The sequence below is a fragment of the Saccopteryx leptura genome, chromosome 2, assembly GCF_036850995.1.
Source record: "Saccopteryx leptura isolate mSacLep1 chromosome 2, mSacLep1_pri_phased_curated, whole genome shotgun sequence".
NCBI lineage: Eukaryota > Metazoa > Chordata > Mammalia > Chiroptera > Emballonuridae > Saccopteryx > Saccopteryx leptura.
In genome coordinates this window covers 257,566,414-257,584,993 of record NC_089504.1, presented here as the reverse complement: position 1 = coordinate 257,584,993, position 18,580 = coordinate 257,566,414, and the positions used below count along the sequence as shown (strand labels likewise).

The 18,580-nt window shown below is 45.5% G+C and overlaps 1 protein-coding gene across 4 annotated transcripts in view; it reads right to left on the bottom strand.

The window, feature by feature from the left end:
• Window positions 1-18,580, bottom strand: part of DNM3 (dynamin 3) — a 457,675-nt gene that overhangs the window by 257,448 nt on the left and 181,647 nt on the right. For 3 of the 4 annotated variants that reach the window (XM_066371511.1, XM_066371509.1, XM_066371512.1), the window contains exons 13-14: window positions 10,632-10,683; window positions 9,760-9,789 (exon numbers count right to left, since the gene is read on the bottom strand). In XM_066371511.1, the coding sequence (XP_066227608.1) occupies window positions 9,760-9,789; window positions 10,632-10,683 (82 nt within the window). The remainder of the gene's footprint in view (window positions 1-9,759; window positions 9,790-10,631; window positions 10,684-18,580) is intronic. The other variant, XM_066371510.1, reaches the window with a different exon arrangement.

The window sequence follows — 18,580 nt, the reverse complement described above, 5'->3', positions numbered from 1 at the left end:
CGCCGAGGCTGCTGTGGGGGACAGGACTGAAGGGGGCGCTCTCCTCTGAGATGGGGGCTGCAGATCACAGAAGTGGAAACTGAAACAATGAGAGCTACTCTTCCCAGACTGAGAAAAGGACATGATCCCAAGGTCCGCCAACACTGAACACAGTCACGGACAGGGAGACGCTGAGATGTCGTTTACCTGTTCATTTAGGGAAACACTCGGGTCTAAAATGACAGTGGTTAATAAAATGATGGTGGGAGAAAATAAAAATGTATAGTGCTATAGAAAAACTTATTTGAAAATCAAACATAACATGCTTTATAAAAAGAGAGACAGGCAAAGACAAAAGGGACAGAGGGAAGAAAAGAGGGCAGGAGGGAGGGAGGGAGGCGGCTGGTGGAACAGCAGGAGAGGCAGGAGGAGAGACCCGAGTTGGCCCAGGTGCCTGTCCCCTGGCCAAACAAGCCCAGGCCCTGTTGCCCAGGAAAGACCAAAGCAGGAGCACAGGGCTGGGTCCTGCCTACTGAAGGGATTTCTCCTGGTAACTGAGTAGACAGGACTCTCCCCTCATTGATTTTAAGCCCTGAGCTCTCAATTAAGATGTAACTCAGCCTAACCAGGCCATGGCGCAGTGGACAGAGCATCAGGCTGTGACACAGAGGACCCAGGTTTGAAACCCCAAAGTCACCAGATTGAGAATGGGCTCATCCAGCTTGAGTGTGAGCTAACCAGCTTGAGCACAGGGTTGCTGGCTTGAGCGTGGGATCATAGACATGACCCCATGGGCACTGGCTTGAGCCCAAAGGTTGCTGGCTTGAAGCCCAAGGTCGCTGGCTTGAGCAAGGGGTCACTCACTCTGCTGTAGCCCCCAGGTCAAGGCACATATGAGAAAGCAACCAATGAACAACTAAGGTGCCACAACAAAGACTTGATGCTTCTTGTCTCTCTCCCTTCCTATCTGTCTGTCCCTCTCTCTGAATCTCTGTCTCTGTCACAAAAATAAATAAATAAATAAATATGTAACTAAGTTGTAATAATATAGTAAACACATCTGTGTATCTTCTAGAAAAACTTGTAAGAGGCATGCCATTCCAAACAGAAGTCTAGGTTTAATAGATGTAGAACAAAATAGCAGGCCATACATTTCACTAAGGACTCCATTCTCTAGTTTATTAAAACAAAGACAGTTGGTTTTAGAACCTATTGACTGGCCCCTCTGGAGATATTTTCATAGCAGGGATGAAAAGGAAACACATTCAACCAGCTACTGGAGTTTTTCATTGGTCACCAGTGCTGTGTGGACTGAATGCTTGTGTTCCCCCAAAATGTATACGTTGAATCCCTATCCCCCAATGAGATAGCATGAGGAGATCAAGGCCAGATGGGGTCAGGAGAGCCCCGTGATGGGATTATTACAAGAGGAGGAACTTGGAACTCTCTGTCTCTCTCCCCATACCAAGGAAGTTCATACGAGGTTGTCTTTAAGAATGAGGCCCCCCCGCCCTGGCCAGTTGGCTCAGTGGTAGAGCATCGGCCTGGCATGCAGGAGTCCTGGGTTCAATTCCCGGCCAGGGCACACAGGAGAAGCACCCATCTGCTTCTCCACCCCTCCCCCTCTCCTTCCTCTCTGTCTCTCTCTTGCCCTCCCACAGCCAAGGCTCCATTGGAGCAAAGTTGGCCTGGGCACTGAGGATGGCTCTGTGGCCTCTGCCTCAGGTGCTAGAATGGCTCTGGTTGCAACAGAGCAACGCCCCAGATGGGTAGAGCATCGCCCCCTGGTGGGCATGCCGGGTGGATCCCGGTTGGAGGAGTCTGTCTGACTGCCTCTCCGTTTCCAACTTCAGAAAAAATACAAAAAAAAAAAAGAATGAGGCCCCCACCAATAACCCAACCACGCTGGCACCCTGATCTCAGACTGCCGGCCTCTAGAACCACAAGAAATAAATGTTTGTTGTCTAAGTCACCCAGCCTACGGCATTCTGTGACAGTGGCCCAGCTAACTGAAATACCAGATTCACTCATACACACCCACCCAAGTTCACTCTATTCAAGATCTAACAGCTTTTGACTAAGGAAAACATTTAAGAAATAAATAAAAAGAACAGCAAATGGGTTTAAATGCTGTGACTTACCATGACCGGGTTTTCATGAAAGCTGGCTGCCTCAAGGATCAATAGAGAGATGGGAGCAAAAACTTACTCAATTCTTCTGTCAAATAAAGTTTTTCAAAAAGCACTTTCAATTAAAAGAACTAAGTAAAGAACAGCTCAAACAATATATAACATCTATTTTAAAATAGATGTTAAACTGTTACTAAAATCTTGGGAGTGGGAGCATTTTTCTTATTCTATATTCAGAAAGCTGTCCTCAAAATTAGGCCCTGGCCGGTTGGCTCAGCGGTAGAGCGTCGGCCTGGCGTGCGGGAGACCCGGGTTCGATTCCCGGCCAGGGCACATAGGAGAAGCGCCCATTTGCTTCTCCACCCCCACCCCCTCCTTCCTCTCTGTCTCTCTCTTCCCCTCCCGCAGCCAAGGCTCCATTGGAGCAAAGATGGCCCGGGCACTGGGGATGGCTCCTTGGCCTCTGCCCCAGGCGCTAGAGTGGCTCTGGTCGCAACAGAGCGACACCCCGGAGGGGCAGAGCATCGCCCCCTGGTGGGCAGAGCATCGCCCCTGGTGGGCGTGCTGGGTGGATCCCGGTCAGGCGCATGCGGGAGTCTGTCTGACTGTCTCTCCCCGTTTCCAGCTTCAGAAAAATACAAAAAAACCAAAAAACAAAACAAACAAACAAACAAAAATTAATCCATAGACTGGGTAGTCAGATTTCATTGTCGCTTTGTAGCAGTCTTTCCACTTCCAAGGGGAAACAGCTCAATTAACAAACAAAAGCAATTACTTTACTATCTTTCTTAAAGACTAAGAGAATAATATAGGTATATAACAGCAAAATCGTAAGAGCAAGCACTTTATATAGCACTTCCTATCTGTCAGCTCCTGTTCTAGTAGCTACTTCAACATCTCATTTAATTCTTGGAAGTTGTTACTATTACTGTTTATTACAGATTAGAAACCTGAGTGACGGGAAAGTTAATCATTTGCTCCTGGTCACACGGTGGCTTCACAGTTCCAGCTCTGAAAGACCACTGCACTACACTGCCTCTCAGTTTAGCAGAGTTAATACAGTTTTCTTTATAAAGCAAAGAGGAAGGAAAGAGGAAGAGAAGGTCAGAGGATGCACTGGAAAAGCCATTACATTTCATTAATAACCGAAACATAGGGTTTTGATAAGACATTATTAATCATCTTGTGTTCCTTTAATAAAGAAGATAACATATATAAAGAACATACTACCCCCAAATAAATTGTTCAAGACAACCATTGCTCAACAAGCAGCTGCAGCATCCCTTGGGACACACCTCCTGCAATGTCTGTGTTACCTTCTTCCAAGGACAGCTTTGACTTTCAGGTAGAAGAAGCCCATCCCCACTTCCAGCCCACGTGATCAGGCCTCAGCCAATCAGTACATCTCATTCTCTGGCCACGGTAATTGGCTTGGGAAAGAGCACATGATCCAAACCTGACCAATCAATGGGAGCCTCAATTTCTCTAGAAACTCATTTATTTCTGCTAGATTCAAACTAGAAAGGAAATCTCCCAGGGTCTATGGCTACCACACTGCAAGCTTTGTGGGCCCAAGAAGGGAGCCAACAGCAAAGAAGCAGAACCAAAAAATGGAAAGAATTCATTCAGTTCAGGTGGTTCATCAAATCAGTGCATCAACCACGAATAAAAGAGTGCTAACTCCATCCCTGAAATGTTCAATTACGTAAGCTAACAAATTTGCTCTTTTCCGATGGTTTTTGAATTTTTCTGAAATGGACTTTCTGAAGGAATCCTGATACAGAAACAGATAGCCAAGGGTGGAGTTTAAGAGTGACAGGCCATGAAAGGGGGACTGGCTGAGTGGGGTAAAGAGGGAGGGCTGTGAGGAGGCTAGGAAGGTGGCAATATTTGTAACCCCATTGTAAAAGATCTGATTCACCTCTGACCTCTCTTAATCTTGGGCTCAAACCGTGTACTTACAGAGGTCAAAGAGCCAAGGGTCTTGGGAGGAGTATTTCAGGAAGTTGGGATGTGTTGATGACTCTTGAAATTTGTGGGACGTCCTAAGAAAAAGGGGCTACTAACATCTACTAACACTAGCTTTCAGAAAAGAGGGAGGAAAGAAGCCCTGTTTTGATTTAAAAAAAACAAAATTAAAAAAAAAAAAAAAAACCTCTTGTGCTTGCAGCCTACAATTCAAGAAGGTTGTCAGGAGATGACAGGTTTGGGGAAGCCAGATTTCACACTCCGATCCACAGTAAGAGCAGAAGGCCCACTGGTGGGGAACAAAACCTGGGACCAGGAGGCACCCTGACCCCCAGGCAAGCACCTGCTCTGCCCCCAATGGAGGGAAACATCTCCCTACTTGTACAAATGCAGCTGGATGCAGCCTGGGTCCAGGAGCACGTCAGCTGGACCTCTCTCTCCAGGTTCTAGTAGCTAAAGAAGTGGATTATCTGTCATGTAAATGCCACACCAATCCTCTTGGTCACAATATACCCTGGACCTTAACATATTCAAATCCAGGAAACTGTCTCACCATTTCTCAACTGCCCATGCCTTCTAAAAACAGACAGTGTTCCATAAATGTCTGTAGCCATCACCTGTTTCCTCTCCTCCAGTGTCTGTCCCCTCTTGTTCCAATAACATCTCTGATGCTCAGGTGTCATCCCCTTGACCTTGAGAGACAACATCCCACTCACTGACTTCAACCTCCGACCCCACCACCTCTTTGCCTTAACACTGATACATACTTCTCCAATTTCAGTAAAACCCCCACTTTCAGTGGCCTGACTCACCTACTTCCTCTCCAGTTTCAATCAACATCACCTTTTGTATTTTCTTGTCCCTGGGTGTGAGCTTCCCTTCAGTGAGGTGGGGCCAAATCCCTGAGTGAAGGTCAATGGAATGGAAATGAAAATGACGTGTCATTGATGGGCTGGTTCTTACAAACCCCCCTCACTCAAGCTGCTTCCTCTTTCCCATCTGCTGGAAGAATGAAGAGAACCCCAAAGTCTAGGACTTACCATGCAAAGCAGGGCTGCCCCCCCCCCCATCTCAAGGGCCTTCCCTGGTTTGTCATGGCTGGTTGAATTGAACTTGTGTTACAGTAAGCTACTGAAATTCTGGGATTGTTTGTTACTTGGTTGACCTGTCCTGACAAATACATCAGTGAAAATCATTCCTATCAGATGACACAGTCTTTTATTTCAACCTCTCTTCAAAACTTTAACTCATCTGCTCTCTTGACCTTACATGCTGTCTCCCTAAGAAAGACCCCACCTCAAGGTATCAATTTCTTGGTCTGCTTTCTCCACTCTATGCTACCTTTCAGCTATAGAGTAGGAGCACAATTTGCCAGACCAGAAGGACTGATATGACCTGCCTGGGATCTTCTACCAGCCCAACTATTGGTATTTACCCCCATGTTTCTTGAGCTCTCGGAAACATCTAATATTGTCAGACCTTTCCCGCCCCACCCCAAAATGCTCTCTTCCCTTGGCTTTCATTCTACTACTCTCCAAGTTTTCCTACCTCTCTCATCACTTCTTAGACTCATTTTCAGTTCCTCACTTTTCCAAACCCTTCTTTCTCCATCATCCTGTAAATTCCCATACTTCCTCCTGTGAACTTATCCTCCGAACATGATCTCATCAACTTCTGCATCAGCTACCAAGTACATGGTAAAACTCTTATCTATAGTCTAAACAAGTCTTGAACCACAAATTCTACTGATGTTGCCAATAGGCACAAAATATATATGTCCAAAACTGAAATCCCTTCTACAATCGGCCCTGAAATCTGTTCCTCCTTCCTCCATACTCCCAATAGTGCGTCCCTCAGCCATAGCCTTGGAGGATGAGTTAACATTCCCAGAACTAGTACTAATTCTTTCCACCTGCTAAGTGTATGTTGAATCTGTTCTTTCTACATATCTCCTGCCAGTGACATTTGTATTTTCTTACCTGAACTACTTCAAAAACCTCTTCACCAATTTCCATATCTCTAGATTTACTCCTCCACACTGCTCTATAAGACTGACATCCATATCTTTCTAACACACAAATCAGTTGATATCCCTTCTCTATTGGAAATCCTTTGATGGATCCCTTCGACCTTTGGAATAGGTTCTGTCTCTTCTGAACTGTAGACACTTTCATACAACTTCCCACTGGACATTTTTACTCCAGTCCCTCACAGTGACTCACACTAAAAAAAAACCCTTCTGAGTCCAAATCTAGGTTTCTCACTCTGTTCCTTTCTCCAGAAGAGCACCACCACCCCTGTGCCTAAACTGGATATCTGACCAGCCTTGCTAATGATCTGTAGACCTCTTCCTAACACTGAGCTCATCACAAATTCTTTTGATTCTTCCTACTCCATTCTCCCAACCTCATCAGCCTTTCTGCCAATCCAGTACTAATAGTCTGGCCCAGATCACCAAAATCTCTTGTCAGCAACAGCCTCCAAACTAGTCTTCTTTTTCTAACCTTGTCCTGCCTTCAGAACTTTCTCCACACAACAAGCAGACGAGCTAGATTTCTAGTATGTTAATATGGTCATGCCTAAAACGTTACAGTGATATTCCATTGCTTTCAACATCATGAAAAATATCTTTAATGCAGCATAGGTCATCCTAGGGAAGTAAGTAAAATGAAAAATAATAGATAAGGTAATAGCCAGACACTGGGGGTGAGGGTGTTTTTAGGTCCAGTGATCAAGGGCCAACCTCTCACAGAAATGACATTTCCATGAGCCCTTAGCCACAGGCTGGGAGGGTGATTTCACAACCCCTCCACCAGAGGAACTAGCCTTGAAAAGGGAGGCAGTCTTCAATTTGCTTTTGTACCCTCCCCCCACTGGGCTGTGAGCTCCCGAGCGGGGGCCTCTGACTTACTCATCACTGTCTTCAACACCTCCCACTGTTTGGGCACTAATAGGTTTTGAACACATTTGATGAATAAAGGACTGAATGAAGTCTACATTTAAATTTTTTCTCAGTCCAACCTGAGGCGAATTGCGCGCTCATCTATTTTTGTACGTTTGCCGACATCCACTTGTGAAACATCTAAGCAAATTTCTAGGCAGGTAAAAAAGCGAATGGCATTTAGATTTTAAAGAGGAGTTTTGCTTTCCTTAAATCCTTCTAACATATCTCAGTACAGACTCTGCACAGCAATCTCTTACAACCAGGAGCCTTAGAAGGCTATCAGGATGGATGAGCCACTTTCTAGGACCCGGCAGGGTTTCAGCACCCGACCAGAAGAGCTGGTGGCAGTTGGCAAGTTGGGCTCCAAGCCTCCCTGCCTTTGAGCCTTGTGCCTGGCGAAGCTGTTTTATTTAATACAAACCCAAATCAACACCAGATATTCAGATTCATAAAGAAAATGGTTTCGAGTCATTCCGGTTCATTTCTCCTAAGAAGAACAACAATAAAGAATTCCCTAGCCCTGGATGGTTAGCTCAGCGGTAGAACGTCAGTCCAGCGTGTGAAAGTCCCAGATTCGATTCCCGGTCAGGGCACACAGGAGAAGCACCCATTGCTTCTCCATCCTTCCCCCTCTCCTTCCTCTCTATCTCTTTCTTCCCTTCCTGCAGCTAAGGCTCCACTGGAGCAAAGTTGGCCCGGGCATTGAGGATGGCTCCATGGCCTCCGCCTCAGGCGCTAGACTGGCTCTGACCACAATGGAGCAACACCCCAGAGGGGCCGAGTATTGCCCCTTGGTGGGCATGCCTCACCCCCACCCCACGCTTCTCACTTCGGAATACAAAAAATATATAAAAAGTCCTTAAATTAGACTGTATTGCACGTAATTATTGCATTTGATTCCAAGAAGTAAGATATTCAGGTTCATAATCCATTACTTGCAAATTAAGATGGTTGTTTGTTTTTTTAAACAAATTTGGCAGCACAACCTGACTTGACATGAAAGTATCTGTATCTTTCAGGTCATCTATCTGGTGTAACAATTCATTTGTTTCACTGCCTCTGACCCCACAGAAATATTGGATATTGGGTAATATAAAATACAGATGATGTATTGTTTTTCTAAAACTCAAAAAATTCTGGTCTTCAGGGCACAACTGGATGCTAGGGGTTTGGATAAAGTATCTGCATCCTATTATAACATTCTCCCAACCCTATTATCTTTGGAGTTATAAAACTTTCATAATGTGTGGGCTTTGAAGTGCTCAGAAAAAGAAAAGTCACAAAAACACATTAGCATGATCTGAGCATTTGGAAGCAATAGAATTGAAATCTGGTTCGGAGTTTCCCTTCGGATGTGATGCAGAGTGCGCACGAATGCCGCTGGGTTATTGCTTCCCTAGTAAGTGAACGCTTCCCTGAGCTGGAGACGCGTGGATCCCGGAGAAGACTCCCAGGAACGTCCTCCACCTCACGACCAGGCCTTCCTCCCAACATTGCAATCTTCTGAACAATCTGTCACGGCTCCTAACTTTCCAAAGTCTTTTTACTGTTCTCATTTTATTAACGTTCATTATTTTCTTACACTTTATGTGTCTTCTCCCCCAAAAGTTTCAAAAAGCAGCACCTACCTGCTGGGAGCAAGGTGTCTGCTCTTTATGGCAATGGTTTTCAACCGCTGCTCCACGGACCACTGCCGGTCCGCCAGAAATTTGGTGCCAGTCCGTGAAAGAGTTAACCACCCTGATGTTGTATGAAGATTACAGACCCAGTGATTACAGAGATAGCAGTTGAAAACCACTGCTTTCCCAGACACATATCCAGGACCTCACTATGTATCTTATATCATATCCTCCCAATCACCCCGCGGAGATCATTTCTATTCTTTCCACCACCCAACTGATCAAAATCAGACTCAACTTGTCCAAGGCCACATGGCTACTAAGTGACAGATCAGAATTTGAACCCAGGGATGTCTAGCTCCAAAATCTGTTTCTTCCAAAACAACATAGGACAAATAATTGGCCCATGGTCCAATCTTGTTCTCAGCTTGGGAGTGGTTAGAAGGAAGACTTCAAGGTTGCTTCATCCGTGGTAGATAGGAGAGTGTAGTCATTTTTAAAAAATGACTGTGCTAGTAATTTGACAGTGGTTTTATACTTCCATAAAATGAAAACAGAATGTCTGTTTTTAAAAGGTTCAACTGTAAAACCATATGAAATTGCAACCAATTTTGTTTTTTATTATTTAAAAAAATAAATACAAATAAATGGAACTCAGAAGGCTTGTCAACAAATACAATGAATCAGATGTTCAGTATTCACCCACCTTGTAGAAGCGTCATCAACATTTATTTGGAAAGAGTATCATACAAAGGCTTACACCATATAACAACATAGCATAAAGGGACAGAGGTGGAGATCATTAATGATTTTAATTATTTTAAGGTCCATTAAAATTAGAGAAATATCAAAGCACCCACAATGTTAAGGGTTTATTACTACAGCATTTTAGGGTTTACTAGTTCATACCTTTCAATCACAGCAAGTTATTAGCAGTGAAGGGATGAACCCTCTTAAGAGGATTTTTTTAATTTCAATGATAGGGTGTTATGGACAAGACAACCTAAGTTAAAAAAAATTAGTAGCAAGCGCTAGTTGGGTTAATCAGTTAAAGACAAACTGTGCCCATAGGAAGCTAAATGAAAAAGCAACAGTAAAGCTTACAGAACTTAGCTCGTACAATTTGCCTTGAAGGCGGAAGATTGGTTCCCTGAAATAGCAAAGAATTATATGCTTTAGTTCAGAAAAAAAAAATGTTTTTAAAATAAAGTCTGTTATTACCTCTTCTTTCAAAACAATGGAAGAGCAATCTAGAGCAGAGGTTTCAATTTGTTCAATAATTGTACCTCTGAATAAAAAATAAAAAAAAAAGAACCAAAACTATAACGTCATCATTGTTTTGACTTGAAAAGAAATAACAATGCAAAATATTCATTATCACATAAAACACGAAAGAGACAGAAAACTGCCGGTAGTTAACGCAATCTCCAGAGAGCGCTGTTAGTCTGAAACAGTGGGTCAGCCGTTAACGCAAAGCTAGAAAGATCAGATCTTCGGAGGAATGAACACCGTTATCAAGCAGCAGAAATTTGGGGTGGCAGCGGTGAGATGTGGCAGCTGCCTTCTCTCGGTGAGCTGTCCCTTCACTGTTACCAAGCTGTGCAAACGTGTGAACTAGTCGGCAGCATCAGAAAGCTCATGCAGCTACTCACCATCTTTTAACCTTGACCTGACTCGTGGACTTATTGTTAAATCAAGTTCACTGGCAACGCAAGCAAGCAAAGTAAGACACGAGGAGTCAAATTTGAAAAGCAGAGCAAAGAGCAAGAAAAGTTACTGAAACTAAATCAATAGGGTTAACTGCAGAATGAAGCCAAAAGAAAAAAAAAATACAATTTGCTCTAAAAACTTTAAAAAGCCAAAACAAAACAAAATGGAAAGCTGCCTTTCCAACAAAAAATGTGCACGTGATTAATTTGCATTAAAAAAAAAGTCAATCAAGCGAAAACTCTTTGGGGCATGCATGCGCTGGTTCTTTGAAGCGGTTCCTACCTGGTTTCCAATGGTGTTTTTCTTGTGGACCTGGCTGCTCCTCTGCTGAGCACTGAGAAAAGCAAAGGAGAGCCACACTGAAGAAATGTGTGATTGTCTCTCTTTTTTTTTTTTCTAAACAAGTAACAGATACTAACATACACACAGGCTTTATAAACATCATCAACAACCGAGGCAGTGCTAACATCAAAAATCCAGGTCACACCCTGGCTGATTGGCTCAGCGGTATAGCATCGGCCCAGTGTGTGGAAGTCCCTGGTTTGATTCCCGGCCAGGGCACACAGAAGAGGCACCTATCTGCTTCTCCACCCTTCCCCCTCTCCTTTCTCTCTATCTCTCTCTTCCTCTCCTGCAGCCAAGGCTCCATTGGAGCAAAAGTTGGCCTGGGCACTGAGGATAGCTCCATGGCCTCCACCTCAGGTGCTAGAATGGCTCCAGTTGCAATGGGGCAATGCCCCAGATGGGCAGAGCATCACCCCTTGGTGGGCATGCTGGGTGGATCCTGGTAGGGTGTATGCGGGAGTCTGAGTGCCTCCCCCTGCTTCTCACTTTGGAAAAATACAAAAAAAAAAAAAAAATCCAGGTCAGTTTAATTCTGGAAGAAAAACCAACTCAGTGGAACTCCTAATCCCAATTAACAGCCACAAACCAAAAACGCAGTCACACCCCAAGGAGAAAAGGACTGCTGCGTTGTTAACCATGAGCAGAGGTGGCACTCGGGATGGCCTGCGGGTGCAGGAACGGTTGTGCTGGAAACTGACAGTTATGGTGTTAAGTCTATGCCATGTTCCAAGTGCTTTACAGATATTAGTGATTTTAATTTATTTTCCCATGATATAGTTGCAACTATTCTTTTTGTTTTTGTTTCTTTTAGATGGAGAGACACAGTAGCTGAATGGATTTCCCAAAGTGACTCGGCTAATAAATGATTGTACCAAATAGTTTGACTCCAGATCCCAAAGTCTTTGTGACCTGTCCAAATCTCATTGCTTTGAATTCCACTCTAGTCTGACAACTGCCATAGGGCAATGCCAGGTTGGACTTGTCTCCTCAACTCTTGACTCACACACGTTTTTGACAATTCAACATCTCCACTTGGATGTCTAACTGGCTCCTCAAACTTAATATTCTACAATAGAACTCCACCCACAGTCTTTTTTTTTTTTTTTTTTTTTTGTATTTTTCTGAAGTTGGAAACGGAGAGGCAGTCAGACAGAATCCCGCATGCGCCCGATCGGGATCCACCCGGCAAGTCCACCAGGGGGCGATGCTCTGCCCATCTGGGGTGTCACTCTGATGCAACCAGAGCCACTCTAGCTCCTGAGGCAGAGACCACAGAGCCATCCTCAGTGCCCGGGCCAACTTTGCTCCAATGGAGCCATGGCTGCAGGAGGGGAAGAGAGAAATAGAGAGGAAGGAGAGGGGGAGGGGTGGAGAAGCAGATGGGCGCTTCTCCTGTGTGCCCTGGCTGGGAATCGAACCTGGGACTCCTGCATGCCAGGCCGACACTCTACCACTGAGCCAACCGGCCAGGGCCCTCCACCCATAGTCTTCTCCTTCTTTTTTAAAAATTTTATTTATTTATTTTTTTATTTATAGAAACTGGGGAGAGAGAGAAAGGTGGAGAGGGGGGCAGAGTGGGAAATATCAACTCATAGTAGTTGTTTCTTGTATATGCCTTGACCAGGCAAGCCCAGGGCTTTGAACTGGCGACCTCAGAGTTCTAGGTTGATGCTTTATCCACTGCGCCACCACAGGTCAGGCCAGTCTTCCCTTTCCTAATTCTGTATTTCCATGTGCTTAAGCCTAAATCCTTGTTTCCTCTTTCTCTCACACTTGACATCTAGTCATCAGCAAGTGCTACTAGTGCTACCCCTTCAAATGTATTTAAAACTCAACATCTTCTCCCCACTTCCAATGTGACCGCCTTGGTCCATGCCACCATGATCGCTCCCTTCACTCTTGCTACATCTTCCTCTCTGGTCTCTGCTCCCAGCAGTCCCCCAATGTCTGTTCTCAACCCAGAAACCAGAGTGGTCCTCTCTAAAGGGGGACCCTCTCACATTTTTGCTCAAAACTCTACTGCCATGCAACACCATCCCGATGAAAGTCAAAGTCCTTCGATGGTCCACGAGGCTCTGTTCGACGGACCCCCACCCTCTGCTTCTTCGACTCCTCTCCACCTCATTCACTGGAGTCATCGGAGAGGTCCGGCCACACCAATCGCTTTTTTTTCTTTGCTCAACCCCACCTGCCCACCTCAAAACGCCCATGCTAGCAGCTCCCTCTCCATGGACTCCACTTTCACAGAGGACCATGGCTCCTGACATCACCTCCTTCGAGTCTTTGTTCAAGTTTATCTTTTCAGTGAGATCTGCCGTGACCACTCTTCAAAACGGTGTGTCTCCCTTCTTCCAAGACTCTCATTCCCTTGACACTGCGCAATTTTTCCCTATGGCATTTTTCACCTTCAAACATACTACATAGTTCACTGGTGTTTTGTGTGTGTGTTGTCTATCTCCCTCCATTATTAGAATGTCAGTTTCGTTCACTGCTCCACTCCCAGTGCCTAGAAGCTACCTGGCATACACTGGGATTGGCTTCTGTTGATGAAAAAGCCCAGTGAGGTCAATACCATTATAATATGACTCACAGGGGTTAAGAGCCAGAGATGACCCCACCGATTTAACCCCAGAGCCCACATGTTTAGGCACTACGCTACTTGATCTCTCAAAAGAATGAAGGCTTTCTTTGAGTGACTCTATGAGTAAACACATCGATCAATATCAGAAAACACAACTCATTTTTGGTTACTGTGGGGAGTCTCGTGATACTGAACCCTCTCACTGGCGGTTTCATAGTTTATAAAAAGCTGTTTTGGAGATCGATGAAATAGTCTAAAACAGAGAAAAAGGCAAAGTCATGAATCAGCTGCTTATAAAGTGATGGGATAGCATGGTGCAGTGGCACACTGGGGATGGCGCCACTCTTAGAACAGTTGTTCAAAACAGCAGTCTTTCGTGATCGCCCGTGAGGCGTGTAAGCTGCTTCCCTTTGCTCACACTGGTGAAAGCCCGTATTCTGCAGTCCAGTGAGGGTGGGGGAGGGGTGGGTGGTGAGAGGCTGTGCTGTCTTTAATTACTAAAGATGCTTTGTGTGTGTGTTTTTGTTTTCCCATTGGCTCATTTTAGGATTTTAGCTTATTTCTTCTTTCCTCTTTTTTTGTTATTTTTCGAGGTTTTAGTTCAATGCTCAAGTCTTAATCACTATGAACATCAGTCATCTCTCTTCAACCATGTCTCTACATAATCCCAACCTATGTCACCCCGGGCTCTGCGGCGAGGCTGTGTCCAAGGCCAGGGGTCGGATGCGCTCACCATGCCCTGAAGCAAGGAGCGCATCTAAAGCACTGGCCTGCCCGGGCCACCGGACTTCCCACACTTTCTCTTTCCCGAGAGCCTTCCCATCTTCCAGGAAGAAATGAGAAAGCGGCTAATGTAATGTGATTAGGCCTTCTTCCTGGGGAGACTCACCTCTTCCAAGTACCATAACTGTGTGTAGAGTTTGTTTTTAAATAAATCACTGACTTGTAGTGATAACTCCAAACCTATGACCGACCTAAACTATTGGGAACCCTTGCATTACGTGTAGGCTCCCTTAAAATCACACGAGAGAAAAGGAGCAGGGTATAAAGCAAAAGACACAGATTCTTTTTTTTTTTGTTTTGTTTTGTTTTTTCATTTTTCTGAAGCTGGAAACGGGGAGAGACAGTCAGACAGACTCCCACATGCGCCCGACCGGGATCCACCCGGCACGCTCTGCCCACCAGGGGGCGATGCTCTGCCCATCCTGGGCGTCGCCATATTGCAACCAGAGCCACTCTAGTGCCTGAGGCAGAGGCCACAGAGCCATCCCCAGCGCCCGGGCCATCTTTGCTCCAATGGAGCCTTGGCTGCGGGAGGGGAAGAGAGAGACAGAGAGGAAAGCGCGGCGGAGGGGTGGAGAAGCAAATGGGCGCTTCTCCTGTGTGCCCTGGCCGGGAACCGAACCCGGGTCCTCTGCACGCTAGGCCGACGCTCTACCGCTGAGCCAACCGGCCAGGGCTAAGACACAGATTCTTGATGAGTCCTTCTGCCATCAGAGGCTGAGTATGACCTACATGTACCTCCGCTTCTTAGCTGTCAAGTGAGTGTGTGTGCGTGTGCATGTGTTAAAAGACAAGAGACCAGAGGTCAGGAACCGGACAAGCTATTCTTAGGATTTTTTTTTTAGAACCAAGATGCCTTAAGATGCAGTTACTCTCAGAGGCTTCTGAGCTACGCCAGGGCAAGGTACTTCCCACCGACAGAATTTGTGTCTACTAAATAATTCATATTTAGGATCTACCATTTGAAGGATGATACAGAAACTGATTTCACAGCCAACCTCAAATATTGGTGTTAGAACAAACACCAAATTACCTACACTTGCCATCTAAAGAGTACTCTTTCTGCAGTAACTGGCCCCACGAATCCAAAGGTGCTATTAACAGATTTAGGAACATGAGGTTACTCCATCAGTAACATCATAAAAAAAGAGACTGCCTCAGGAGAAAACATCCATTATCATAATTCTTGTGTACGCAGAGATAACTGAACTAAAAGTATTTCAAAATATTTAGAAATGCCTTCATGGGAAATCACGTAAGGACCTGCAAGTATATGTGAGCCTTGGGACAGAATCTCGGTCGTAGCTACTAAACTGCTTATCTCTGCAACACTATAACACAGACCGACGTGTAATGTGTTCACTTGACATACGTCACAAAATGGTAGGGCACCAGCTATCTGAAGCTATAAACACATGATGACCTTGTGTTTAGGGATGGTCCTTATAATCAGACGCCTACAGCTTATCTGGTGTGGGTGACAGGATACACACACAAAACACGACAAGGGAAGAATAAGTTCTGTCAGAGTAAACATGTGAGGATGCAATACAAAGCCCCTCCCCAAAGTGCTTGTTTCCTGTGTGGGCTATAATTACCCCCCCCCCAGCTTCTTATTATGCGTGTATGTTTGTTGTTAATCGTATAAATCCCTACTGCAAACAAGTCACTGCGGAAGCTTTCCAGAAGCCAAATTAGGTTTATTAGTTTAATGTTCAGAGACATAATGATTTTAAAAGTATATAACAAGAGGTTTCAATTTTTGTAAATATAAGAGCACACTGGAAGACATTCAAAGAAAAAGAAATCCATGTTACCACTTAGCTCAATTTTTTTTTACATATTTGTTCCTGTCCTTTTCCATGTGTACATACAATAAAAGATTCAAATAACAGGAGGGTGTGCCTAGGGGTGTGTGACTGTGTACCAAATGAATCCTATGCATAGGCATTGCTCTGACTGTTCAGAGACAAACAAAAAGAGGTTGTTTTGGTCTGATATGACCTGAAGTTTTCACAGAAAGCTTGAAGAAAAGTAAAATTTTAATTGTGGAAGACAGCCAAGTGCATTCCAAGGGAATGGTGTAGGATTAGCAAAGCCAGGAGGTCGAAAAACGAGGCGTATAGGAAAGTTGTGGAAAGTAAAACTATTATGGCAAAATTATATAATCGCAGGCTCAGGTTTGTCAATGACCTTAAAAGCCATCTAGTACAATGACTGGATATTAGGGCCAGTTTTGGAGAACTTGGCTGTTATAGTAGAGGCAGCAAAAAGGATTCAAAGCCAGCAAGTGGCATGATCAAAGCAGTGTGTTAGTAAAAATTACCTCCCTGCAACAGGTAGCACTGACTCTGAGGCAGGGGCGACAGAGAGCAGGCAGCCTGGGCCCCCTCCTTCCGACTGCCGATGTCCGGCCCAGCCTTCACAGTCCAATCAGGTACCACTTCCGGATGGTGCCTTCTTAGAAACCTCCAGTTATCTCTCCTTCCCACGAACTCCCAAAGATCTTGGTCTGTGCCTGCATTATGTACACAGGACCATGTCAGGCCAGTCTTTCACCCCTCTCCCCCCATGTCTGCCCCCTGCTGGCCAGCAGTGTGCTGTGTGAACCTGAGCATCTCTAACCTCTCTCGCCACTGACATTACGTAGCACAGTGTTGGCAGAAGAAGTGAGTAGGAGAGTGAGAGGTGAGTTCCCTACGGAGCCTTGGAAACCACACTAAGGAGTTTCAACTCGATCCTGAAAATGACAGGAAATGTCAGGGACAGTGATAAAGAATGTGACAACCGGCGGGAAGCCTTGTAGTAACCCAAGCAAGAGAAGAGCAAAGGTAGGACAGCAGTGACCCGCAGGGCACCCTGCGAAAGAGGCCAATGATGACAGGATTAGACAACTTCAAAAGCTATCAGAAGTGGAATCAAACAGACTTGGTAAAGACGGTGGGAAACAAAGGTGGGGAGGAGTCATGGATGACAGGCGGGCTTCTGGTCTGAGCAACTGGAATAAACCTAAGAAAGAAGGGAGAAACAGGGGACCGCAGGGGCTTATTGAAGCAAAGGGGTGTGTACACACACACACACACACACACACACACACACACACACACACACACATTGTATCTCCCAACAAGAAGTAGTCCATGGAGTCCAACTCAGAACTCAGAACTTTCCTTTGGATTAACTGTTTCATCCTGGACAAAAGTAGTCTGAGCACAGTGGTTGGGGGAAACGAGACTGCCGAGCGGAGGGGTCGAGGGGGGGTGACCAGAAGAGAAAGGAGAACAGAGGAGGAGCACAAATGCTAAGCCAACCCAAGGAGGGCCCCGCCCCGACGCACCAAGGCAACAGGGCCCCTCAGAGACACAGGCTTCCCAGCGAACAGCAGCTGCGCCTCCTCTCATCACGCTTGGTCTGCAGAGGACACTTAGAATTCCAGGAAACTCCAGCAGCAGCCACAACAGAGACAATAAGAGCCAATGGCAACCTACAGGCTAAGGCTTAGGAGGGACAGCCTCAGCATTTGTCCACTAGTGGCAGAGGGTTTATAGGGTGGACTGTTCGTTCCTGAACCGCACGGCTTGTTCAGCAGTGGCTGACAGCGTTACCTCCTTCTGTGCCTGTAGCACCACTGTTGTCACCACCACCACCACGTGGTCAGCTAAGGAGGGCCCACTAATGAAGTACCCTGAGCAAAGGGCTGGGCCCTCCACACTCCATACTCCTCAAGTGTGCTGTCCAGTACAGTAGCAGACAGCCAGATGCCGCTACTGAAATTCAAACTTTAATTCATTAAAGCATTATTTCCTCTGCATCACTCCCTCTGTCTCCCTAGCCACCGCTCTGCTCCTTAACAGTCACACGTGGCCACCGTGCTGAACGGCACAGAACAAAAAATAGCTTCTATCTCTCAGGAAGTTCGTTGGAGAGCTCCGCTCTAGAGTGGAAAAGTTCTTCTAGAATGCTCGTTTATTACCCCGGAAGTATCAGAAACACTGACTGAGAGTCCCCGGAGTGCGGCTTATCATAGGCAGGCCTGGCTGCTCCAATCAGAGCAAAGCTGTAGGCAGCAGCGACATTCCACCGGCAGGGTCCTTGGTGAGGTCTTGGGCTGAACATTGTGCAAGCCAACAGTCCACACTTGGGGCCCTATGAAAGAAGCATGACTCATCGCCTGAGATTCATTTTTAAGAATGAAGATAAGAGTTCAAAATAACAGCCTTGAGCATGAAAAAGAACAGTAGAAGTCCACTTTTTTTAAAAAAAAAAATGGTGCTTGGAACACTGGAATGTATACTTCAGCTAAAGGGTGACACTCGGGATGTCCCTGCAAGTTGCTCAACCCTGTATTTCTACCTGGTAAGAAGCCCAGTCAGCTACGCACCATGTAATTGTTCAACTTGCATATGAGTCCAAAGGAAGATCCAGTTATAATCTAAGACCCTAGGTGTTCGTTCCAGAAGAGAGAGGATGTTCTCACATAAGCACAGAAACTGGAAACACTGTTAGGGAATAGAATACGAGT